The 24827-nt window shown below is 52.5% G+C and overlaps 2 protein-coding genes, 1 long non-coding RNA gene and 3 other non-coding genes across 11 annotated transcripts in view; 3 read left to right on the top strand and 3 right to left on the bottom strand.

Annotated features, from left to right (window-relative positions):
* Window positions 1–1180: 1180 nt before the first annotated feature.
* On the bottom strand, window positions 1181–5354 carry LOC144243730 (uncharacterized). Of its 2 annotated transcripts, none has more exons than XR_013338747.1 (5): window positions 5207–5354; window positions 4467–4618; window positions 3283–3352; window positions 1647–1835; window positions 1181–1560 (listed from the first exon to the last, which is right to left on the bottom strand). It is a non-coding gene; the product is annotated as an uncharacterized LOC144243730 (long non-coding RNA). The 2 variants fall into 2 exon arrangements; XR_013338748.1 differs by lacking the exon at window positions 5207–5354 and adding an exon at window positions 4763–5187.
* Window positions 2497–2630, bottom strand: LOC144243768 (small nucleolar RNA SNORA71). The gene has a single exon (XR_013338761.1). It is a non-coding gene; the product is annotated as a small nucleolar RNA SNORA71 (small nucleolar RNA).
* Window positions 5355–11921: 6567 nt separating the features above from the next.
* Window positions 11922–18657, top strand: LOC144243719 (uncharacterized). 5 transcript variants are annotated; one of them, XR_013338745.1, is made up of 9 exons: window positions 11922–12080; window positions 12680–12818; window positions 13620–13752; window positions 13899–13969; window positions 14105–14362; window positions 14885–14963; window positions 15530–15603; window positions 18107–18209; window positions 18318–18657. XR_013338745.1 is itself a non-coding variant. In XM_077778856.1 (8 exons), exons 1-4 carry the CDS (start codon window positions 11955–11957, stop codon window positions 14195–14197), a joined length of 429 nt encoding a protein of 142 aa, XP_077634982.1. In that variant the 5' UTR covers window positions 11922–11954; the 3' UTR covers window positions 14198–14362; window positions 14885–14963; window positions 15530–15603; window positions 18107–18209; window positions 18318–18657. The 5 variants fall into 5 exon arrangements, 2 of the variants coding, with proteins under 2 accessions (XP_077634982.1, XP_077634983.1); XR_013338743.1 differs by having other exon boundaries at window positions 13620–13969; XR_013338744.1 differs by having other exon boundaries at window positions 13623–13969.
* LOC144243767 (small nucleolar RNA SNORA71) lies at window positions 13331–13463 on the top strand. Its single transcript, XR_013338760.1, has one exon. It is a non-coding gene; the product is annotated as a small nucleolar RNA SNORA71 (small nucleolar RNA).
* LOC144243769 (small nucleolar RNA SNORA71) lies at window positions 14495–14627 on the top strand. The gene has a single exon (XR_013338762.1). It is a non-coding gene; the product is annotated as a small nucleolar RNA SNORA71 (small nucleolar RNA).
* Window positions 18658–19468: 811 nt separating the features above from the next.
* LOC144243740 (lipopolysaccharide-binding protein-like) overlaps window positions 19469–24827 on the bottom strand; it is a 38946-nt gene continuing 33587 nt past the window's right edge. Inside the window, 2 exon segments of the mRNA XM_077778884.1 lie at window positions 19469–19591; window positions 20828–20901. Of these exon segments, the coding sequence (XP_077635010.1) occupies window positions 19469–19591; window positions 20828–20901 (197 nt within the window).

Below are 24827 nucleotides of genomic sequence, written 5' to 3' on the forward strand. Positions count from 1 at the left end.
AGGAAGGAACTTTGGCCAAGCTGGGGAAAAACGCATTCATTTTTCAGTAGAGGGTTAGGGGTACAGTTGGGTGACATTGGCCCAGAAGGAAGTGGGGTAGGAAGGGGATGTTCGAGAGAGATAACAGGTAGGAATTAAGGAGCGGGGTGAGGCAGAAATGAGGACCTCTGCCAGAACTGGTGGGCAGAGTAGACCCTTTAGCCCCCGAGAATGCCTTCTGCTGACTGAGGCCAACAAGGAGTTGAACTCATAAAGGTTAGGCCTGACTACCTGGATTTGACCTCAGCCCCAATCAAAATGATTTCAATTTCCATGGAAGGAATGGACAATCAATTCTTCCTTTTCTTTGGGAGAGTTCCTTTGTGTGGACCTACCCACAGGTGGTGAGACGCATGCTTAGCACACTGCTGCCATTACTGTCACTGAAAAAGACTTAGGCCAAACTTACTTTGTGGTAATAGTAACAGAAATCCCGACACTGGCCTTTGCTGACCCCAGTCGTTCTCCAAGGGACGGGCGGTCCGCATCCACGCCATGCCCACCCCTGCAGAATGATCTCCTGAAACCCCACTGAGGAGCCCTCATCCCCAGAGCTCAGGGCACCCCTGCCTTCTCTGTCTCTACGTCCACCCCACAGTCATCCTTTTTTCCTCAGCTCTGGCCCAGACGTCCTTCCGCCAATGACTCTAACATTTCCCTTTTCTCCCAAAACTGAGCCCCCCCAGAGAAACTTGGGATTGTTCAACTTCTACTTCAATTTCTACATCCCAATTCCTAACCCCTAGGTTAAGCCTTAGGAGTGCACTAAAAGGAATATTTCAGAGAGTAAAAACTGAAAGATCTGCTTGTGACCCGCTTTATACCTACCTTGCTGGCACATAGAGGTATGAAATTTTTGTAAATTTTTTACTGCTTATTTTTAAGAGAGAGAGAGAGAAAACGAGACAGAAAGAGGGAGAGAGAGAGAGAGAGAGAGAGAGAGAGAGAGAGAGAGAACAAGTGGGGAAGGGGCAGAGACAGAGGGAGACATAGAATCCAAAACAGGCTCCAGGTTCTTGAGCCACAATCTCAAGAACCACGAGATCATGACCTGAGCCGAAGTCGGATGCTTAACTGACTGAGCCACCCAGGTGCCTCTGGGGGTATGGATTTTAAAAGAGAAGCAAAACAAAACAGGAAGGACGGCAGTTTCAAGATTTATTGAGTGGGTGAGGGGACAAGGCCCCAGAGTGCGGAAAACTCTTGGTTGTAAAAAGCTACAGGTGCCGTGGGCAGCAGGACGTGCAGTGGGCTGGACCCCCAGCTCAGGTGGAAGGAGCCAGCCTTCCTGGTGCACGGCGCTGTGTGACACCTGCTAGGGGAGCAGCAGAGCCAGCTGATGTCTCTAGCTCTGGACCTCGATCTCCAGGGTCCCAGGACTCTTCCTCTAGACTGCTCACGCAGAGAGAAAAGTCCCTCCGTGTGGTGCTGAGGCAACAGGGTATAAGAAGGTCTGGCAACAGTTCACATGGCAACATCATTCTTCACTCAGCTGGCGTCCGTGATCAGCTCCGAAATAATCTAAGGGAGAAAGTCCAATGAGGCCAGCAGCTTGGAATTCCCGTATCAGAAACACAGGCCGGCTCAGCCCCTTGGCATTAACTCACCATGAGGAGGTCCCTCCGAGGCAGCTGGGACCCAGGTCATCCTGAGAGGACCAGTGTCTCCGTCCCTGTAAGGATTCCTCCAACAAGCTCTGGATCCCAGGCAGCATCTCTAGGGGGAGGAGGATGCCACAGAGCAGATGGTCCCAACAAGTGTCCGGTTTCCAATGTCAGCTCTCATCCTTCTTCCAGCTGATGTCGGTGAGAACGCCATTAATCAGGGATGAGCTGACAGGTTTTTTTTTTCCCCACACCAAACACAGCTCAAAAATGAATCTCCGTGCTCCCAGAGAAGGGTCAAAATAAAACCACCTCTTAACAAATGGGCCTTGCAGGGCAGGAGCAGATATAGTAATTGGTAGAGAGGTGGCTGGCGAGCTCAAGCTCAGAGGCTCCTCCCACTGAGCCCCCCAACCCCCCGCGCTGGGAGCGAAGACCACCACCTCAGCCCCCCCACCATCATTACATCCCTGCCCCCCCGTCTCCCAGGTGCCTGTGCTCATCCCCGCGTCAAACTCCTTCTCGTGTTGCTCTCCCTGCCACCCAGTACCTGTCTACCCCCATCCCATTCTGCCCCTTCGAAGGCTTGCCGAGGGCCACCATATCCAGAAAGAGGCTCCCCTTTGAGACTCTTATGGCAATCGGTATAAACCACCTAGTGTCGCAGAACGCCATCCTGGCTCCTTAAACCCTGGAAAGTTTCTAAACGTTGACACAGATGTAGCCCGGTTTCCCGTAACAGGAGGCCAAGCTGAGAAAGGCCAAGCTCAAGTCTCCTGTCATTGACTGTCACACAGCAGCCCCCGGTGCTAGTGCCTGAGACCAGAGGGCACTAGCTGGGGAGAAGCAGGAGTGTGTGAAAGCGCCAGCATTTGAAAGGGATGGGCGTGGACCCTCCAAACACGGGAAACTGCTTTCAACAATTCCTCTCCCTGCATTATCAATGACCAGAGCACAGACAGCCCGTGATCGCTTCTGAATGCAGGTGCATGCAACGGGGGAGAGAGAGAGACCTAGGCAGGGGAGCAGGTGCTACTGGCCTGTGGGATAGGCTGAGTGTGGGAAAACCACACAAGCACAGGACCCCACGAGTGGCCATTCTTTCTCGCAAAAGCCCCATAGAACCTGCCTGCCAAGTGGAATCAAATAAAAGTCACTTTGGACAAAAACACTGTGAAAATATTAGGGTGGGAGAGGACAGGGATCCTGTGGGCTTCAGTAGCACAGAGATCATTACTATCCTAACCTTGTTTTTTTAATGGAGAAAATAGGTTCTGAGTAGGTCACTGACTTACAGAGTGGCAGAAGGGGATTCTTCCCCTTTTCCTGTCACTCTGATGCGTGGGTCCACATTGAAAACATGCCTCTGCCGTCACCCCAGGGAGGGAAGGCAGACACCCCAGAGGCTCTCATCACCCAGTGGGACTTCGGAGGCCCTTCCTCTGCAGAAGACACGTCAGGGACCAGATGTGATCTAGGCTGCCTGGGGCTAAGGTGGGGAATAGCCCTGGAGACTCGTGGACGTTACCTTCTCACCTCTCAGCTCCCCTAAACCTGCATGTGAAGCCCCTAGGAACCCCCACGTGACTGTACCAGATGCAAGGAGCCAACACTCCAGAGAACAGACAAGAGATCTTACCTCAAGGACACTGGGGTCTAGAATGTTCCTGATGCAGCTCCCATGATGCCTCTGCACACGGTGGGCTCACCTGCAATAGGCAAGAACCCAAGAATGGGCACCCACCGTGTCCTGGCTCACAGCGGGGCAGGGCAGGCATCAGGGAAAGGCTCAGCACAGTAGTGAGCAGATAGTAAAGTAAGCATTTGACAAATGTCAGCTGTTATTACTCTCTAAACAGACACTCTATTTGCTTATAAAAAAGCCAGTAGTTAACCCTAGAGAGGCAGACAGTGATTGGTCTATGACAGGGTGGCCAGTGCGGTTTCATGCATAATTAACCAGTGATAGGCTAAAAGGACGCCAGGGCCGGATTTCTGGGAGAGCCACGGCTGCCCGGCAGCAACTATGCTGGGCATAGGACTTCTCTGCAGAGAAGAAGGTATGTGGAAGAACTCCCGGAAGGCATGGAGATGGACCCTTCAAATACAGGACAAGTCTTTGCCTGAATCCTCTGCCTGCATTACCAATGAACCCGACATTGGCCCCAAGTGACAGGAGACCTCTAAAAGCGGGTAGGCAAGAGGAAGGTGCAGGAAAGGCCCAGGTTTGGAAGGGACAGGAGTGGATGTTCCCAACCTGGAGAAACACTTCCAGTAATTCCATTCCCTGCACTATCAATGACCTGGACACAGGCGGCCCATGTTAGCAGCCTACCTTCCAGGCAGGGGAGAGCTGCCCAGCCACGCCCAGGGCCCCGGGCATCGTCACCAGTTAACATAGAGATGCCACCTCCCGTCGTCCAGACGGTGCACACCAAGACCGACTCCCGGCAAAAACGCCTACACTGTTTATTCTCCCCACAAATACAAATCGAGTACCTACTATGTGCTGTCAACTATGGGCGCCAAACCAAAGAACACAGAGAAGACTTCTGTCCCCCCCAGAGCTCTGGCACTTTCCCCACTTGAAATACAGTAAAGCTCGGAATGACGTCACTTAGGCAGGGTGATGCGGTGACGACCGGCTGAGGCAGATCACGAACCCAGACCGCTCCGGCCCCCAAACCCACCCCCATTCACACCAGTCCTCCTTCTGCACAGGGGCGTTCTCGGCACCGCAGGAGCTCCAGGACACCCCCCGCCCTGATGTGGCAGAAAGGCGACGAGCCCCCTGCTGGCGTGCTCCTGAGCAGCAGCACTTACCCAGGCCTCGCCCCCTGGGCACAGCGGGGGCACATCAGGCGCCACCGATCGGGGTCCTGCAGGAACGGGCGTGCTGCCTGACGCACAGTCCCCAAAGCCGTCCAAGGGAGAGTCCCCATCTGCTTCCAAGAGAGCCCCAGAGCCTGCAACGCCTAGGCAGAGAAGAGCACGGGGGAAGGGGCTTCAGTGCAAAGCAAGGACACAGGAATCAGCCTCCGCCGCTCTGGGGCCCCGCGAGCGCCCCCGATTGAAAGCTCAGACAACCGCCCCGCACAACGGGGGTTGTAACACTTTACCTTAAGGCTGTGGACAAGAAAATGGGTTAACGCTCACAAAGTCACTTCGTAGGCAACCAATGAAGGGGTCTGGGGCATTCGAGGCCGGGAGCCGGAGGTGGGTGTGTGCGTGAAAATCACGCGGCCCCACACCACTCGCTGCAGCACTCGGCCAGAGCGCGCGTCGCCGGACCCGCTTCTGGTAGGTGGCGGGACACTAGCTATCCCCGCGCGCGGGGGATCAGACCCGGAGCCCCATTCTCGAGGACACGCATCCCGAGTGGTCGTCATCTGGGGGAGGGGCCGGGCCCGCACCCAGGAGCGGGGCCTGGAATCGGGGCGGACCTCAGTCTCCCCGACCCCTCGGGCCTCACTTCCTCCTCCTGTCGGGGGGGAGGGGGATGCCGCACCGGCCTTGGGAAGCCGCCGGGGGTTTCTGCGCATCGCATCCCCGCAGCGACTCACCCGGGGAGGCCAGGCTGTGGCCGGCAGGGTCAGAGGGCCGGCGCGAGACGGGGCGGCACGCCTCCGGACGCTTCAGGACTACTAGGGACAGCAGTCACTGCCGCAGGAAACCCCGGCACCCGCCCCGCGCCGGCGGAAATGCAGCTCGAGCGCGGGCTGCGCCCCAGAGGGGCGTCTCCCGGGCTGAACGCGCGCGCGCGGTCTCTTATCGCCCCCTGGTGGATAGGAGGTGAATCTGACCCGCCAAGTAGCCAACCCTTCCTCTCCTCATCACCGCATCCACCCATCCATTTATCCCTAAGAGAAAACACTTAGGGAGCACCAGTTTCTCATCCATCCATCTAGCTACGCATTCATCCATTCATCCATCTATATGTTCATCTAGACTCCCATCCATACAGAAAAAATATACTGAGCAGCTACTTCATATTAGGGACTGGGCTAAGCATTGGAAATACATTGCAGAAGACAGACTGTTCTGATATATTTTGTTGTTATATTCTTGCGGGGATAATGAGTCAGCGAACACAGTAATTTAAATAATGACAAGTGCTACAAAGGAAATGGGTAGGGTGGTATAATTGTGGGGACCTACTTAGCCAGGGTAGACAGCAAGGGCCTGCCTGAGGAAATGATGTAACGGTGTTTTTCATAGCATGCTATCTGTCACTGCAACACCCCATCCCATGAACACTACAGATGACGGCTATAACCATAATATCAATTAATACTAAGTTTTGAGCACACACAATATTCCAGGCATTTTGATTCTTTTAATCATCATACCAATCATATAAGGTGTAAACCCTATTATTATTAATTTTGCTGATGAGGAAACAAAAGCTCAGAAAATTTTATTAATGTATCCAAGATCACGCAGTTAATGTGTTAAGAAGTGTGCACGATCTGAGAATGAACTCTACTTGTGAGCTACCCAGTTAGCCTGTTATCTCGCAGATGCTGGCAGAGGACAGAAAATTCCTGAGGCAGAGTCTAAGGACCTTATTACTGTGGCAAAGCAGAGAGAGCTTTAAGTTGATTGGTGTTGGGTCCCACGCCTCAGGGGTCCGTGGAGTGGTGCGGGGCCCACGATGACTGCCTGCACAATGTGTTACACTGTTACACTGAGCTGGGGGGGATTTACCACTTGCAGCAAACAGAAGTAAGCCTGCTTTTAGTGTCGGAGGAGACTTTATCTCCTCCTTCAAGGTTGCTCACTGCAAATCGCAGCTCTAAGAAAGGGCCACGGGGAAAGAGGAGTCAAGGCCTTGCATCGTTAGGATGCAAGAACATGCTTGGAGGGGCAGCTGGGTGCCTGGGTAGCTCAGTCGGTTAAGCATCCAACTTGGGCTCAGGTCATGATCTCATGGTTCATGAGTTCGAGCCCCGTGTCAGGCTCTGAGCTGTCAGCAGGAGCCTGCTTCGGATTCTCTGTCTCCCTCTGTCTGCCCCTTCCCTGCTTGCTCTCTCTCTCTCAAAAATAAATAAATATTTTTAAAAAATACGTGTTGAGATGGTTTAATAAATTTTAGGATCATCATCGTGATGATCACCATCACTTGATAAAAATTAATATCCGTTTATAACTTTAAACATTTCTTAAAATTCTAGAAATAGACTATATATAATACGCCATTTGCCAATATCATACATAATGGTGAAATCACAGAAGCATTCTTTTGTTTTTATCTTGGAAGTCCCAGAGAAATAGCCCAGAGGTTGGTGGGGAGGAGAGAACTCCGATGCTCTTGGGCAGGAAAATCCAAGATTTTAAGAGTGAAGAATTGATGTGGTCAGCTACCATGGTGAAAGATAATGAGGCAAAGTCAGATATTATCCTGGAATGCCCAAGTATTCAAGCAAGAAAGTTAACAAGCCAGGAATGTGTAAGTAATGACCCACAAATATCTCAGTGATTCAGTTAGCAAGGAAGGCCCAAAGTTGTTGTTCAGGGAGGCGCAAGTTAATTTCTATGAACATCTGGCTTTATTAGTCAAGAAGGTTGTTTTCAAGGATTGTCCACCGTGGATAGAAGGAAAGTCTAAAGTCATTGCTGAGTTTATCAGGCTTTAGCTTGGACTCCAGTTCTCCAGGGCCCAGCCTTGCCAATTTCTGGAGGGAAAGGGCCACGTCTTCTCATGCTTGTCCCCATGGCAGAGGCCCGAGCCAATCATAACTTCACTGAGCGCACACTGAGTCCCTCTCAAGAATCAGCGGTCCTCAGCCCAGGACAAAAAATGAACCAGAAACAAAACCAGTAAGAGAGAGGCTGTGAGGGAGCCAGCTAGCCGACTTAGACAGGAGAGGCTGAGAAGTAGGCGGAGGCTGACCATGGTGAGAAGCATCCAGTGAGGGCCTGGGGCTGCTGGAGATCCCCAAACAGGCCAAGACTCAGGCCATGAGCAGCCTAGGGAGAGGCTGTCCTGTTGAGAGGCCCTGAGGGGCTAGACTGGCCAAGGCTTCCATCAGCCCTCAGTCCCACCCCGCAGGACCCAGAGTCTACTTCTCCCGAAAGACACAGTAACAGAGGAGCAGTAAGAAGCAAAGGAGGGCAATGGCCAGGTACAGCAAGGTTTCCAGCATGGCGGTCATTCTTAATAAGGGGACAGGGCCTGGAGCCCCTGCAGCAGGTCTCACAGGGCTGGTGCTTGGCTCCCAACCTGGACCCTAGACACCACCTCCTCGGAACAATCTGTCCAACAAGCTGCAGCTCCATCTCCCTGAGGGAAGGGGCTCTAGACCACAGGGATCAGCCACTGTGAGGTCACAGGATGGTGGAATGTTGGCCTCCCAGCCACAGCCCAAATCTTTATTAATGTGACCAGTGTGTTGAAAGCAGAACTCCTGGTATGTAATCATACAATTTTTTTTTTTTTTTTGCCTTAGACTTCCTAAACGGAAGTATCTTTTCCCTGTCCCTAGAAAACTATCAGGCAGGCCTCATAGCTTTTCTGATCAATCTTAGGTAGTAAGTCTTACAATCACAAAAATAGAGAACATAGTTTTTATTCAATTATCTTAAATGCCCAGTCTAACATACTAGCCACATTTTCAATGATTACTTATAGGTAAGACTTCTCTCACCAGCTGGAGCCGAGCATAGGGTTGGGCTGGTATTTGTTGGGAGGAGACAGGAAATTTCTCCCTTATCCAGACGTGTTTCTCTTCACAAGGAGGACTCCGCCCACTTCCCTACTCCCTATATCTCCAGGATCAGAACAGATGGAATAAAGATTAAGGTGGGGGGAGACTTCTCTCCAGGTTGGACACATATTTAGTGTAAGTCTTTCTCTCTTGGCCTCTATTTCAGGGGTTCTTTGGAGAACCCACTTCTGTACCCTTTGTTCTCCTAGGGATATGAACAAGTTCTCTCCTTGGGGTCCCCTCACCTTAGTAGGGTCCCTTCTTGGGCAGGACCTCTTGGGTAGCAGATGGACATTCCTACTGATTCTGGAGACTGGGAAAGTTCTCGGGCCCTGAGCCCTCAACCACCAGCCGGTGCCAGGTCCTTGACTTCATAGCAAGCAAGAATTCAAGCTGAGGACTGATGGGTGTGGGAGGCGGGGAGGAGGGAGATGGGCATGGAGGAGGGCACTTGTGGGGATGAGCACTGGGTGTTATATGAAAACCAACTTGACAATAAACTATTTGTGAAAAAAAAAACCTGAAGAAAAAAGAATTCAAGGCGGAACCAGAGTGAAATATAAATGAGAAGCTTTATTGCAAAGCAAAAGTACACACTCGAAATCGGGGCTGTGGGGGCGCCTGGGTGGCTCAGTCGGTTGAGCGTCCGACTTTCGCTTGGGTCATGATCTCGCGGTTCGTGGGTTCGTGCCCCGCGTCGGGCTCTGTGCTGACTGCCAGCTCGGAGCCTGGAGCCTATTTCAGAGTCTGTCACTCCCTCTCTCTCTGACCCTCCCCTGCTCACGCTGTCTCTCTCTCTCTCCTAGAAATAAATAAAACATTAAAAAAAAAAAAGAAATCGGGGGTGTGAAGGCATACTCAGTGAATTTGAGTAGCGCTGTGTAGATGTGAGATTCTGATTCTTAACAGGCAGTTATAATCAACAGGCGGAATATTCCTGTAGGGTTCTGGAAATAGCCCGAAGACCTCTGTATATCATTACGCATGCGCCATCCTAGTCACTGTGCGCGGGCAGTCTGTCTTGGGAACCTTCCTATGCGGTCAAGGTCTACGAGGAGTCCTCTAGCGCCCCCAGTGGACGGGTCGTTCTCTGTCAATTGCAGGCGAATTGGGGATTTATGCGCATGCGTGCTGCAGTTGCGCAGCTTTGTGGTATCTCTGCTGCTAATCCTGGCCACGGGCATCCGTTACTAAACAGGTGTCCGGTCAGTTCCCTGCTTCCAAACGTTTCTGCTGGAACTCCTGGTACTCAGGTACTCCTCTTATTCTCCCTCTTGGGGGCAGAGGATAGGACTATCTTAAGAAATAGAATTCATAATTCTCCCACTTTTTAGCGTCTATGTATACTGTTAATACCCTCAACTTGGAAGAGAGAATTCGGAGTCACAAGCAACCAAGTTCTGCATCTGGTCCAATACTTTCTTTGGAAGGCAGCTGCCATTTTATCAAGATGGAACCTTCAAAAATTGCCACTATTGGGCCACAATTTGCTTACCATCACAGCAGTTTGTTGTTGGTCAGCAGTTCATTCCTATGTCGTGGTGCCACCTTGGTGTCTTGCTGAAATGGCTACTTTAACACCATGTTACACTAATGAGCCACACCTCTTAGAATCCCAGCCTCTTCCAGGCAGCAGGGATGCACAAATAAACTGCCCCAGGTCCCCTCCCTGGCATCATGGGAGCAAGGGGTGTAGGAGAGTCATCTAGGATTGAATCATTGCTCTGCTCAGGTACAATCTTCTTAGGGCACCCCTGCCTTAATCTCCACCTCAGGACAGTAAGGCCCCCAACGGGAGCCATGCAGGAGCCCCTGCCCCGCCTAGAATGTCCCAGACTCATGGGGGGTGCTGAGGACTGTAGAAGGGAAATGCTCTTCTACAAGCCTGCTGCTTGCTACTTCTCTCCTTTGGCTCTAAAGAGCTGATCCAGGGGTGCCTAGGTGGCTCAGTTAGTTAAGCGTCCGACTTCGGCTCAGGTCATGATCTCATGGTTTGTGGGTTCGAGCCCCGCATCGGGCTCTGTGCTGACAGCTAGCTTGGAGCCTGTCTTTGGGTTCTGTGTCTCTCTATCTGACCCTCCCCTGCTCACTCTGTCTCTCTGTCTCTCTCTCTCAGAAATAAATAAAAACATTAAAAAAAAAAGAAATACTAAAGTATAGCAACCACCATGCTTTGGCCATTTGCTCTGTGCTTTGCTCTTTTAAAAAATTTTTTTTTAACATTTTTACTTATTGTTGAGAGACAGAGCATGAGCATGGGAGGAGTGGAGACAGGGGAACCACAGAATGTGAAGCAGGCTCCAGGCTCTGGGCCGTCAGTACAGAGCCCAATGCAGGGCTCGAGCTCACAAACCATGAGACCATGACCTGAGCTGAAGTCAGACACTTAACCACCCAGGTGCCCCAGTGTGCTTTTTTTAGGAATCATTTCACATAATTCTCGAAGCAGCACTCTGAAGGCAAAGCTATGATTTTGTCCATTTTTCAGAAGAGGAAAACCCAAGCTGGGCAGAGAAGTGAGGTCATTTAGTCAAGGTCACCTGGAGCATAAGAGCAAGAACAAGAGACAGGAGAGGACACCAGGGACTCAGGTGGGCACACCTGACCTCTTGGTCCCGTGTCCTCATAGTCACAGGATTCACAACCGTCCCCATCACAGAGTTTCCTGACCTTGTCACAGTCTTACAATCCCACAGGCTTCTCCCAGGTTCTGTCTGAAGGAGTGTGCTCACCCATGGCTCTCCTTGGTTGCATTGGTCAGGCCTGGATTTCCACATTGTGCTGACCTGGGTAGCCCCAGGAATCTGACTGGGGGAACCCCCTCCTCAAGGACAAGGGTGGGCTGTTTATACTTAAGGATGTGGGCTGAATTAGTGACAGCGTTGCGTCAGGTTCGAGAGGTACACATGGCTCAGGATGCTGGCGTGTTGGTGCTTGTGAGATTTGGGAGCATTGAGCCCCCTCTCAATCTTGTCTGCAGTGTCCTTTTCGGAGAGAGCATGGGGCTTCTATCCATCTTCTTTGCCACTCTGCAAATCTGATCAAGACTCTACTGCTTCAAGGACCCATTTTTAGGATAAAGTTTAGCAAAGCACTTGTCCACCATCTCCCTGTTACTCTCACGTTCCACTTTCAGGTCATCAGAACAATATCTTATTCCGACAGCGTCCAAATATATGGTAAGAATTCATTCATTTGTTCAATTGTGCCAGTCACTAAACGAGGCACTGTGAATACAGTGGTCAATCAGGGAAGAACCCTCTGTTCCAAGCTCCCTGCAATCAGCATGAGCTCTTGCTAATAACAGCTGCTCACGTGGAAAATTAACTATGTCTATAAGTTAATGACAAATCAGTGGCAAAAACAGAATAAAGAGGAAAGAAAAGTGAAGGAATGTTATTTTCCAAATTTCAGGCTGTTCGTGGAAGTTATTCGAAGCGCTACCGAGTCAGAATTTGAGCTCCGCGCCACCAGGGGGCGCGGCAGGGCCGCTTGCGCGGGATCCGCCTCCCGGAGACGCCGCTCTAGGACGCAGCCCGCGCTCCAGCCGCATTTCCGCCGGCGCTGGGCGGATGGGGAGGTTCCTGCTGCTCTGGTCACACGCATGGTCCTCCCGAGCCGTCCGCGCCGCTGGTGTCTGTCTCCCGCAATCCCCAGACATCCGCAGCTTACCGCAATGTTAGCTCTGTCTTCGGCCGCTGTCCCGCGCCATAGGTTGCGGCTGCCCGGGGTGAGTCCACTGCGGGGATCGCTGGGCGCGTGGTCTGCCCCACCCCCACCTTTAGGGGAAACTGAGGCTCGAGGGGTCTGGGAGAGCCGGCGGAGGTCAGTCCGGGTTCCAGGCCCCGCTCATAGGTCTGGGCCCAGCTCCTCCGCCGGATGCGGACCTCTGAGGATTCGTGTCCTCGAGAAAGGGGCCCCGGGTCGGGTCGCTAGCCCTCAGACCTCCCTCCCCCCGCCGCGGGGAAGACTCGTGTCCGGCCAAACTGCGGAAGGGGGTCCGGCGACTGGCGGGCCGAGTGCGGCAGCGAGTGGTACTGGGCCGCGTGTGGCCCCGGGACTGAAGGGCGCCTGGGCCCCTGTGATTTTCACGCACGCACCCACCTCCGGTCTCCGGCCTCAAATCCCCAAAGCCCACGAAGTGACCTTGTAAGCATTGACCCGTTTCTTGTCAGCAGCCTTTAAAGGAAAGTTATAACCCCCAGTTGTGCGGGGCGGTTGTCTGAGCTTTCAATCGGGGGCGCTCGCGGGGCCCCAGAGCGGCGGAGGCTGATTCCTGTGTCCTTGCTTTGCACTAAAGCCCCTTCCCCCGTGCTGTCCTCTGCCTAGGCGTTGCGGGCTCTGGGGCTCTCTTGGAAGCAGATGGGGACTCTCCGTTGGACGGCTTTGGGGACTGTGCGTCAGGCAGCACGCCCGTTTTTCCTGCAGGACCCTGATCGCGATGCCCCCGCTGTGCCCAGGGGCCTGGGTAAGTGTTGCTACTCAGGAGCGCGTCAGCAGGGGGCTCGTCGCCTTCCCGCCACACCACGTGGGGCGCGGGGTGGTCCGGAACTCATGCCGGAGTGAGAAAGCCCTTGTGCAGGAGGAGGCCTGGTGTGGATGGGGGTGGGTTTGGGGGCCAGAGCGGTCTGGGTTCCTGTCCTACCTCAGCCGGTGGCCACCGCATCACCCTGGCTGAGTGACGTCACAGCTTCACTGTGTTGCAAGTGGGGAAAGTGCTAGAGCTCTGGGGGGACAGAAGTCTTGTCTGTGTTCTTTGGTTTGGAGCCCACAGTTGCTGGCACATAGTAGGTACTCAATTTGTAATTGTGGGGAGAATAAACAATGTAGGCGTTTTTGCCGGTAGTCGGTCTTGGTGTGCGCTGTCTGGACGGACGGGAGATGGCATCTCTGTGAACTGGTGATGATGCCCCGGGCCCTGGGCGTGGCTGGGCAGCTGGGGGCTAGTAGGGGCTTCTCTCTTCCTGGCTCCCTTTCTGCACCTGCATTCGAAAGTGATCACGGGCTGCCTGTGCCCTGGTCATTGATAGTGCAGGGAGAGGACTTGCAGAAAGCACTTCCCCGTGTTTGGAGGGCCCACCCCATCCCTTCCGAACCCTGGAGCTTTCCCACACTTCGTCCCCATCGCCTTTTTTTAGGTGCCTCCGTACCTGGCCCAGCGCAGTTTCTGTGAGGTCTTAAAAAGGGAGAATGAGAGTGGGTCCCCTGTCAGCGCATGTCTGGTTGTGGAGCCACAGTTGGGGTCTGTGACGCTGGTCTCTGATTTCAGCAGCCCCGCGTCATTTTCCGCCTGTGCATGTGAGCTGATTCCAGGCTGCCTTTTTCCTGGACATTTGTGATGCAGGCAGAGGAAAAGTCACGAGGCTGATTTTATGTTCAGAGGTTCTAAAGCGGGACATGAGGTGACTGAGCCCAAGGTAGAGGGAGGGAGGTGGGCTGTCAGTGCATTTACCTCCGGAGACCCGGATTCCCCCAGTGTTTTCCTGTCGGTGAGGATAGTGGATTCCTGGACATGGAAGCAGTGCCCAGTGTTTCTTGTCACCTGCAGGAGTGGCCCCTGACTGCTGCTCTGTGATTGTGAGAGGCGACCTCAGGGAGAAGGAGGATCGGGAGGCCCCAGTAAGTGGCGTCCTGCCTGGATTTCTCGAACTCGCCCCATGGACCGTGGGCTGCAGGTGTTCAGGTGGCGGGTGTGGGAGGGAGTGTGGGTGAAGCCTGCTTCCCGGTGCCCCCAGCTGTCTGTGTCCCCTCCAGGTCCCTCTTCTGTGCCTGGAGCCTCTGATGAAGGCTGCTGTGTCATGGAGAGGAAAGCTGTGGTGTCGGGATGGACAGACGGCCGCATGTTAGGGGCGGACCTAGACTGCTTCCCAGTGCCTAGCTGAGTGCTCTTCCGTGAGCCTGAGCGCTCGTCCGTGGTCCCCCACAGCCAGTCTCTCAACCATGAATCCTCAGGATTTCTGCGCGCTTAGTCTTCCCCTTGCTCCTGGCAGGAAGTGGGAATCGTCTGTACAGGTGAGGGGACGCTTCTGCGATCTGAGGCTGTAAATCTGGCCGCGGCCTGTGTGCTGGGCTCCTCCTGGTGCAGGCCAGTCCCTGGTTGCTGCCCAAGGCCTCCCTTCTCTCCCGCTCGCTGCCCTTCTCGGCTCTTGCATTCGAAAGTGATGGGGGGCTGCCCGTGCCCTGGTCATTGATGGTGCAGGGAGAGGACTTGCTGAAAGCGTTTCCCCATGTTGGAAGGGCCCATCCTGTCTCTTCCAAACTCTGGGGCTGTCGTACGTGTCTTCCTGTCCACTAATTTGGATTGCTTTCTGGTACTTGGCTCTGTGTAGCTCGCTGAGTGCCCTTTTGCTGAGCAGGGCCCTGCCCCAGGGTGCTTCTGTTTGCGGGCTGGGGGTGGAGCCTGGGCTCTCCCCGGGAAGCATTCTCTGCCTTCCCGTTTCACCCCTTCCCACAGCCTCACCCCGTTGCTCAGCCCTGGTCACACCAGGCAGCGGTGATTGCCTGACCTCTATCCCCCCATGCTACGCTCTCCAGGGCAGCGCCTCGGCCGTGGTGTCTGACGCGTAGCACTTGGACAAAACAGGACAAGGTGGAGAGACCGAGATGCCACGTGGTGAGTCCACGAGCACCCCCCCCATTGTGGACCGTCAGCGGGGAGACTGCCTGCTCAAGGCCGAGGCATTCTGCTCTCCTTGGAAGGGTTTCTGGTCCTCGCCGTGGGCGGGGCCTGTGGTCCACGGGGGGTGACATTCCCTCTGCCATTCGGTTAAGGGGCAGGGAAGGGTAGTGCCCCAGCTGGGCAGGACGCTGTAGTTGAGGATGTGTATGCAGGTGGCCCTTACACCCTAGCTGGAGGACATGGGGCCCTCCCACCACCCCCTGCTGCTGCCGGTCAGCGGGGCTCGCTCCCCAGAACCTGGCCTCGACAGCCTTTCCACATTTGGCACTAAATTGGTCGCAGACACGAAGGATAACCCTGGTGTTCTTCTGTCACACGTGATCCCCAGTCTTTCCAAGAGTTAAGTTGTTCTTGTTCCTGAGACCGCGGCGGGGCTGTTCAGGTACGAGGAGCGATAGCCCCCATTTGTGGGTGCTGGAATCTGCGGGCCGCTGTGCCGGGTGCCCGCCGCGCCCCCCATGGCCTGCTGGGAACGCTCATTCACAGCTCATCTCTTGCAGGCAGGTGTGTGTGTGCGGAGGCTCCATGAGAAGTGTCGTCTCAGCAGCCAGGCGAGCGGCCACGGGGCCCCAAGGTAAGGCTTGGAGCGTCTCTGTAAAGTCACACATGTGTGCCCTGGCGTCTGGATGAGGAAGCGAGATGAGGGCAGGTGTCCCCTGACATCCCAGTTGTGTCCCGGCTGGGGGGCAGTCCCTCACAGGCTGAGAGGGGACAGGCCTCTAGAAAGCTGCCCTGGGGAGGGGCTCTCCAGCACCCCTCCCTCCCTGGTCTCGGCACCGGGCTCGAGGGGAAGCGCGTGGATTAGGCGCCGAAGACCCTGGCCCAGTCCCTGAGGCTGTCTAGCTTTGTGACCCGTTCTTGGTCTCCCTTCACGTGGACAGCACAGCTCGGATAGGCTCGTAGAACCCTCCGTTGGTGTCATGACCGTGGGATCCCTATCTTTTCCAACCCAAAAGCATTTCCAGTTTTTTCTGCTGGAAGGGTCTTGGTGTTGAAAGCGTCTGGGGCAGGGAGGTGTCGTGGGGCCTCTATGCCTGACAGGGCCCGTGTCCCCCCTTCAGCCCCTTCTCCAGGCGCCCAGCGCAGCCTCCCGTCCTTCCTGGCCCTCTTTCTGCCTGTCTCTGCTCCTGTGTCCGAAAGTGACCGCAGGCTGCCCGCACCCTGGTCATTGGTGGGAGAGGACTCACTGAGAGGAGTTCTGCGTTCTGAGGGTCCAGCCCTCCCGTCCGAACCCTGTCCCACACTAGCTTCCCCCGCCCTTCTGCCCAGAGCTCGGGCCTTTGCTGGCCCCCACGCGAGGTGGTACTGGGCCAGGCCCCGACCCACCGGGGCTCCTGTCTTTCCATGTTACGGATCTTCTTGTCAAACCAGCCTGTACCTTCGTACTTGGACCTCATGCGGGAATATTCCTATAGCGCCCGCGGGCACATGTAAGAATTGCGAGTCATGGCTTCTCCCGCATGAATTTCCAGGAGCGGAGGCCCATCCATAAGAGTGCTCGAGTCGCGGCCGTGTGTGGCCTCGGCACTTGTGTGCCTGTCGTCCTTGCGCCCTCACTCTCTCTTGAGCACGGCGTGCACTGCTTCCCCGGGAGCTGTCCTTGCTCCCCCGGGAGCTGTCCGGAACGTTAAACAAACAGTGAGAGAAAAGTGAAGGTGGGGGCCGCTGTAGGGGCGAGGAGGCGTTGTGTCAGTTCTGAGTCCATAAAAATCCGGCTCATTGTCACCGACTGCCAGAGCCGAGGGGGTTTCCTGTCAGTCTCCGACGGGAGGAGAGTGTGTTGACTGATCGCCCTGGCTGTAGGTCTCCCTTCACTGACTTGAGCTGTGCTTTGTGGGTTTTTTTGGAAAGGGTGACCCCGGGGGTTGACTGAGGAAGTTCTCAGCCCCGTGGATCTCTGGAAACTATCCGTAGACTCCAGGTTTCCTGGCTGCCTCCCTGATGGCGTCAGTGAGGGTGTGTGTTGCAGGCGGGGCGCCCTGCAGTCCTCCAGCAGCTGCTCGTGTGTTCAGGGAGGCGGCGACCCTGGCACGGTGCCTTCACCTCGTACACTCAGATGCAACATGGCGCCTCTAAGAGGCACGCCTTGGCTCCCGGGTAACAGGTGAGGTGAGGTTGGAGGTCAAGGTCTCCATCCCAGACTTGGCCTGGGGGCTCGTCTCTAGTTGCTGAGTCCTCGTCTGTCTGCATTCAGGTCTTGTGTTTGCAGGTGGGGTCCTGTTGGGCCGGAGGTTTTTGTTCCCGTCATGATGTGGAGGTAGTGAGAATAGTCCATGTGAACTACCCTGTGCTCAGGAGTCCTCTTATAACCCTGAGGTTCCCCTTGTCTTTCAGACTTCTCTGCCCCTTTGGCATTAGGGGCTTGTCCTGTCCCACAGCCTAGTTCCCGGTCTCAGGCTCCTCAGCCAGGCTGGAGGAGTCCAGGGACAATGGCCACCATTCTGAAGACAGTTTATCACCCCTCCCCCCCACTCCAGACCTGGGCATTCAGACCCCTGGGCGGAGAGTCCTGCAGGTGACGTTGGGATTTGCTTGTGTAATGCTCTCAAGCATTCGTGAAGCTGTCTCATCCATCCCTCAAACGGGCCTGGCAGGGTTGACCTTCAGAGGGCTGGCACCTAACCAGACCAACTCTTGTTGGAAGTTTATCTGGCATTTGCCTTACTGGCTGGGCCGTATTAAGCGGGTCTATGCAGAAGAGGATGGCAGCTGCTTGGGCCTTGGGACAGGCTGGGCAGAGTCGTGCCGGTGTGTGGGAGGGCTGCTGACGACGAAGGTCCAGCCCTGTGATCAGGCTGCAGGGGCCCTCGGGGTCAAGGCCCCAACACCGAGTGCCGGGCTGTCTTCCTGACCCTCTCTGGGCTCAGTTGCCCTGACGTCAATTAGAAAGTGATCCGTTATAAAAGCTGAATTCCTAAGAAGTTTTTTTTTTATTACCCTTTCTGTTTTGGTAACGGTCTAGTTGGGCATGCATACACTGGGAGCTGAGGCCTGGTTGACGTGGACCTTCTCAGTGGTGTTGCTCGGGGAGGTAGCGGTGCTGGAGATGAAATGCTTATATGCTGCTTCTCCCTCAGGTCAGCCTTAGGCCCGGAGGCTGTTGAAGGAAGTCCCAAGGCTGTGAGTTGTTGACCGTCGGGATGACTTGGGATCTGGGTTTGCTGACATTTTCCCCCCAAGGTGAGTTAGTGCCAAGTGCTGGAGACCCACAGGTGGGTGGTAGCTGGTTTGCATCGTGTGGGTGGGAACTCCAGCTCGTCATTGGGTCTCACTCGTTCTTTCTTGTAGGTTCTCCTGGTGGCGTTAGCGGTCTCCACAGAGGGGCAGAGTGTGGAGGGCTCCCCGCTGAAGCATCCCCAGAGGACCCCCTGCTATACCCTCCGAGTGCCGTGATCAGCTCTTCCCTCCGCACAGGACCTCAGAGGGAAGGCGCTGGGGCCACGACCAGGTCCGCTCCGCCTGGCCTGTCTTGCCAGCCGTGCCCTGCGAAGCCGTAGACCGGGAACGTCAGCCCCGTGTCCCTCCGCTGTGCCGGGAATGACTGTAATGACCCATATTTTTCTCCTGAACTGCAGCTGCTCCTGTCTTTCCCTCTCTGCCTGCCGGTTCAGTAAACTCACAGACTCGCCATGTCTGCCTTTTGAGTCAGTTAATAAGCCGTGTGATGCCGAGGCTGGGCGTGTAGTGGATTGCAGTCCGGTCGTGTTTTCACCCCGTGAGCCTCTTCCTGTCAGGCTCCTGAGGCCTGGTACCCAGGCTGCCGCCTGAGGCGTCCAGTGAGGACTGGGAGGTGACCGGGTGCCGGTAGAGTTGGCTCAGATTCAGGGCCCATGAAAAAGTCAAGGGTGTTGAAGAACAGTCAGGCCAGGGCTTTGGGAGGGTGGCGGGTGTCGGGGGGCTGGCGTGAGGCCGGCAGTGATGTCATTGGGGCGGGCGGGGTGGCCTGAGTGAGTTCAGGGCCTGCCTGCCCGTGAGGCCAGCCGTCCTAGCTTGGCTGGGGTTCAGGGGCTTCCCAGGACGTGGGACTTTCATTGTTAAATCCAGGCTGGTCCCGGACAAATTGGGACGAGCTGGTCAGCTACCTGGGGTGTAGAATGCATGCTGCCAGCGTAAGAGGACAGGTTACGGAGTGAAGGTGGGAGCGGGCTGAGCATGGAGCAGGGAGGNGCACAGAACCCGACGCGGGGCTCAAACCTACAAACCGTGAGATGATGACCTGAGCTGAAGTTGGACGCTTAACAACTGAGCCACCCAGGCGCCCCGCAAGCGTGAACTTTTTAATTCCCATTTTATAGATGGAAGGGTTTCCGTGAGGAAATCGGCCCCAAAGGCTCTGATGAAAGCCTGAATTGTCCCATTTCTGCGTTTGAAATTGGCCTTGGCCTTGATGAGATTGATATGTTGACGGGCTCCTGTGGGGGGCAGGCATTCTTCATGGCTCAGGCGTTCACGCTGCCGGCCAGCTTCCGCAGCGGCGTCCGGGAGTCAGAAGTCGTCTGTGTCTTCTCCGTGGACTGTCCTCTGACTTCTTCCGCCATCTGTAGCCAGATGGTCGTTGCTGCCTGTAAAGACGGCAAGAGAAGGGTGTGGGTCCGGTTGGGAAGACGGCGACTGGTTGGTGACGTTGGCTGCTGTGGAGACACAGGCGCAGAACACGGGCCGTCACCTAACAAACATGCCTGCAGACGCCGGGTGCCAGGTCATGCCTGCCTTGTGCGCTTGGGGCGTGTGAAGTGGGAGCCTGGACAGAGCTGAGAAGAGCATAACCACCGAGGTGACCCAGGATCCAGGCTCAAGGTCAGGGAGGCACGATTCTTGCTGGGAGATGTGTGCCTAGAAGAAGGCCTGGTGGAGCAGGTGATGAGGGAGATTTCCAGAGCACGGTCAAGAGCTGGGAGTATGAGAGCTGCTTGGAGTGAAGATTCATCCATTTAAAAAAAAAAATTTATGAGCCAGACCCCATGCTAGAAGTGGGGTTACAGTGGGGAATATGTTTGGGCTCAAGCTATCCCTGAAAGGTCTTTGAATAGTGTGTTGTGTATATGCTGAGTGGCTGTGGAACGTGCACTTGCACTTGTGTTGGGTGCTGTGTAGGTGTTGGGATCGTGCCCCGAGCACAGTGCACAGGAGGCCTCATGGAGCTTACAGAGCTGCGGTCCATTGGTGTGAGCCACTAGCCACGTTTGGTTTTTCAAATCGATTTAAACGAAAATGTAAAGTTTACATCTTCACTTGCACCAGCCGTATTTCAGGTGTTTGGTATCCTCAAGTGTCTGCAGTGTCAGGCCACACAGACAAACAGACTCTTCCTGTCCCTGCAAGAAGTGTGATTTTTAGAAGAAAACTGACAGGCCCAAAATGGCATCACTTAGGCCAGGTCCCCAAACCCAAGCTTAGTACCTGATCTAACTGCAGTTTCAGTTCACTGCAGAAGTCCAGTCTTAACTGGTCAGCGATTTTCTGATGGGTGCCTGTAAGTCTACCGCCTGGGCCCTCCGCTTCCCCACAGGAAGATGAAATGATCTGCATGATTAGACTCCCCTCCTGTTCCCCCTAAGGGAAAGCAACCTTGGCCCGGAACAGTTCTTTTCTTTTGCAGACAACAACTGCCCCACCTCTCTTCTCTGCATGCTGGATAGGATGCTGCCCTGTTAATTGTCTAATAAAGTGGACTAGATGTTCAAATTTACCTGGTTGAATTTTGTTTAACATCAGACAGCACTGGTCTGGAAGGTGAGTCCAGGGCTAATTACATGAGTGAAGAGTGTTGCCGGACACCTTTACAGAGAGGCTGTTACTTGAGTCCACGGTGGTGCGGCCTCCTTGCTGTAGGGTAGTTCTGAGTGTGGGTAGACAGAGTGGGGGCAGCCGCCTGCAGGAGTGGGTCACTGGCTTTGGAGTCCCACAGACCAGGGTCTAACCCCCACCCCCCGGTGGCATAAGGCGTTTCCACTACCTGACCTTGGTTTCCCTTTGTAAGATGAGACCCACACCTTTACCAAGAGGTAAAGAGGTAGGGATTAAATAGACTGATGCATGGGAAAGCCTGTGTAGTATGTCCTTTCAGGAAATCTGTAGTAACTGATACCTATTACTGTTATTTATTGATGGTTTCTCTGCACCATACCAAATTTGATCATATTTCTTTATGGCCTTGGGGGCTTTCATGGTGTAGCCCCTAATGCTGAAAAAAATTTTTTTTAAATATAGTTTATTGTCAAATTGGCTAACATATAGTGTGTACAGTGTGCTCTTGGTTTTGGGGGCAGATTCCCATGGTTTGTCGCTTGCATACAACACTCTGTGCTCTTCCCAGCAGGTGCTTCCTCACTGCCCGTCGCCCGTTTCTTCCTCTCCCCCACCCTCCCCGTCATCCACCCTCAGTTTGTTCTCTGTATTTAAGAGTCTCTTATGGTTTGCTTCCCTCCCTCTCTGTTTGTACCTATTTTTTCCCTTTCCTTTCCCCCATGGTCCTTTGTTAAGTTTCTCAAGTTCCACATGAATGAAAATATGTGATACCTGTCTTTCTCTGACTGACTTATTTCACTTCCAATGCTGAAATTTGTGGGAAATCAAAAATAGTTCCTTTCCTTTTACAACATAAGATTTGCATCATATAATAATTAATGGATACTTAAAAACATTTATCTCTACATTAGAGTATATATGCTTTTCTCAAGCATATAAGGAGCCTTTATAAATACTGTTCATGTTCTGGGGTATAAAGCAAGTGGCCAATACCAAAGAATCGAGTCCCACAGGCTACATTTGCACTGCAGTAGAAAGACAATAACAACAAAAATGGGTGTGAAAAAATCCCTATGGGGGCGCCTGGGTGGCTTAGTCGGTTAAGCGTCCGACTTTCGCTATCCCTATGTTTGGGAAATTTAAAAACATGTTTAAAATACCTCATCCAAGATAATACCATAAGGGGCATTAGAAATAGTAACAACCGAATAGTGATAAAAATTTACATACAAAAGTTTGTGAAATGTAGCTCAAGTAGTTCCTAAGGGGAAATTTACGCCTCACATGCTTGAAATAGAAGTCTGAAATTTAATATGTAATAAAAAAAATAGAAGTAATGTGAATAAAAATTACAGCACAAAGTAAAGCCACATGTAGGGACTAATACAGTTTACTTTTTGTCTATAAAAATTTCTGGTTTGATGAACACACTTCTAGAAAACATCAAACATGGGGCGCCTGGGTGGCTCAGTCATTTGAGCATCTGACTTCAGCTTGGGTCATGATCTCACGGTTTGTGGGTTCGAGCCCTGCGTCGGGCTCTGTGCTGACTGCCAGCTCAGAGCCTGGAGCTTGTTTCAGATTCTGTGTCTCCCTTTCTCACCCTCCCCTGCTCATGTTGTCTCTCTCTCTCTCTCAGAAATAAATAAAACATTAAAAAAATTTTTTTTTTTTTTTAAAAAAACATCAAACAACATAGCCACGAGGAGAAGTGGAAAACTTGAATAGTCTGATCAAGACCACAGGGAACAGCTCCACAAAGATTTATTCGCCTGTTGCAACATGCACTTTTCTCGGTCACTATCAAAGCTATGATTTTCTGAAAAGAAATCTTGGGATCTGTCCTTGAATGAACATGTAATGGCTCAAACACACACCTCCTTGTTGGAGACAGTTGACACAGTCCATTTGTACAGGTCTGTGAGGCTTTGGACTCAGACTACACAGCTTTGTCTGAATTCGGTTTAAGACAGGTCCACACACAAGAAACCTCATTTGTCAGGCTTTTAAAGTGTTCCCAGCAGTGTTGAAGACCACAGCCATTTGCCTCTGCTGGTGTAAGACTCGACAGTTGAAATGAATAGAGGCCGTCAGAGTGGAAGAGAGTGAAAGCCTCTTTTGAGGAATAGCAACTTCTGAGGACGTAGTGAAGGATTGCCTTGGATTGAGAACATGCACACTGTGAAGACATCAACAGACTAGTCGCTCTAGGCTTGTATCCTAATGTGTACCGTGACTGTCACTGATTGACAGGGATGCTGAGACTTCCAGATCACTGTAGACAGTTCTTGAACCAGTCTTTTTGCTTGGCAGGAGCATGTTTCTTTTAATCTGAAAAGTACAAAAGTATTCAAATGTTTTTATATTAATACGGTCTGTACATAATTAGGAAGATGGAAATTCTTTTGTTGGTTTTGTGTTTTTTTTTTTTTTTAAATCCCAAGTTTGGGACACAACGAGCTCTCACAAGTTTTGAGTCGATTAAAACTTAGAGAATGGTTAAGATCTAATTCTTTCTTGCAGTGCCTGGGTGGCTCAGTTAGTTAAGTGTCCCAGCCTGGCTCAGGTCATGATCTCGAGTTGGAGCCCCGGGTTGGGCTCTGTGCTGACAGCTCAGAGCCCGGAGCGTGCTTCGGATTCTGTGTCTTTCTCCCTTCTGCCCCTCCCCTGCTGTGTCTCTCTGTCTCTCCCATCCAAGGACTAACCAGGCATGACCCTGCTTAGCTTCTGAGGTCAGAGGAGATCGGGCGTGTTCAGCATTGTATGGCTGTAGACTCTCTTTGTCTCTCAACGATAAAAAAATGTTTTTAAAAAATGTAATTATGTCTTTTATCCTTTCTAAGGTGAAAGGGCAAATCTTTGTGTAACCCGATGGCCATTCAAGGAAACCCAAAGACAGTTGATGACTAAAAGACATTTTAACTGTTTTATTCTGAATTTGGGAAAGTTTGAAAAAGGCAAGAATTGTCAGAGGACAAAGTATGAACACAATTTTCAAATGTAAAAAGGTTTTTGCAAGCCAGTATTTTGAAAATCACAGCAAAAAGTAAATAGCTATTAGAAACTTAACTTTTTTAAAGAAAAACGAGGGGCTTTTATCAAAATGAATCCAGAGTATGCCAGATACAACATCCAGTGGCCAACAGACACATGAAAAGATGCTCAGGATTACTAATCAGGAAAATGCAAATCAAAACCACAATAAAGTATCATTTCATATTGAAGTGAGTTGAAATGGTTAGTGTAAAAAAATAAGTGTTGTTGATGTGGGGATAAAGGAACCTTTGTGCACTGTTCAGGGCAATGGAAATTGAGGTAACTGCTGTGGAAAACAGTATGGAAGTTTAAAAAAAAATAGAACTTCCACATGATTCAGGAATTCCATTACTGGCTATTTACCCAAATAAAATGAAGACACTAATTTGAAACAATGTACACACCCCCATGTTTACTTTGGCATTACTTACAATAGCCAGGATGTGAGAGCAACTCAAGTGTCCCTTGACAGAGGGACAAGTAAGGAAGATGTAGTATGGACACACAGTGGAGTAACATTCAGCCACAAAAAAGAACAGAATCTTGCCTTTTGCAACAACATGGATAGGGCCAGAGAGTATAATGCTAAGTGAAACAAGTCAGAAAGACAAATACTGTATGAGTTCATTCGTGGAATTTAAGAAACAACCAAAATGAACAAAGGAAAAACACACAAAAGCAGACTTAACTATAGAGAACAAAGCGGTGGTTACCAGAGGGCCAGCCGGGCGGGGGGGTGGGGGTGGGAAATAACGTGTAATCGCAGAAGGGGATGAAGAGAGCACTGGCCACGGTGAGCACCGGGGAAGGTATAGAAGTGTGGAAGCACTGTCTCGTACACCTGAAACTCACATAATACTAGGCCAGTTTTACAGTGGTGAAAAAATATGTGGGTGCAGAATAGTCATTTAACCAAAACCCGTAATTCCAATTTTATTTTTGTGTATGTGCCAACCATGCAACTGTGCAGTAAAAGATTTATACACCTTTCTCCTTCTGGAAAAATTCATTGAG

The sequence above is a fragment of the Crocuta crocuta genome, unplaced genomic scaffold, assembly GCF_008692635.1.
Source record: "Crocuta crocuta isolate KB4526 unplaced genomic scaffold, BGI_CrCroc_1.0 scaffold248, whole genome shotgun sequence".
In the NCBI taxonomy this organism is placed as follows: domain Eukaryota; kingdom Metazoa; phylum Chordata; class Mammalia; order Carnivora; family Hyaenidae; genus Crocuta; species Crocuta crocuta.

Coding starts and splice junctions, on each gene's coding strand:
- LOC144243719 (XM_077778856.1), top strand. CDS start 11,955: ATGGTCCTCCCGAGCCGTCCGCGCCGCTGGTGTCTGTCTCCCGCAATC. Junction 12,081..12,679: donor ATAGGTTGCGGCTGCCCGGG/GTGAGTCCACTG, acceptor TCCTCTGCCTAG/GCGTTGCGGGCTCTGGGGCT. Junction 13,970..14,104: donor AGGAGGATCGGGAGGCCCCA/GTAAGTGGCGTC, acceptor TGTCCCCTCCAG/GTCCCTCTTCTGTGCCTGGA.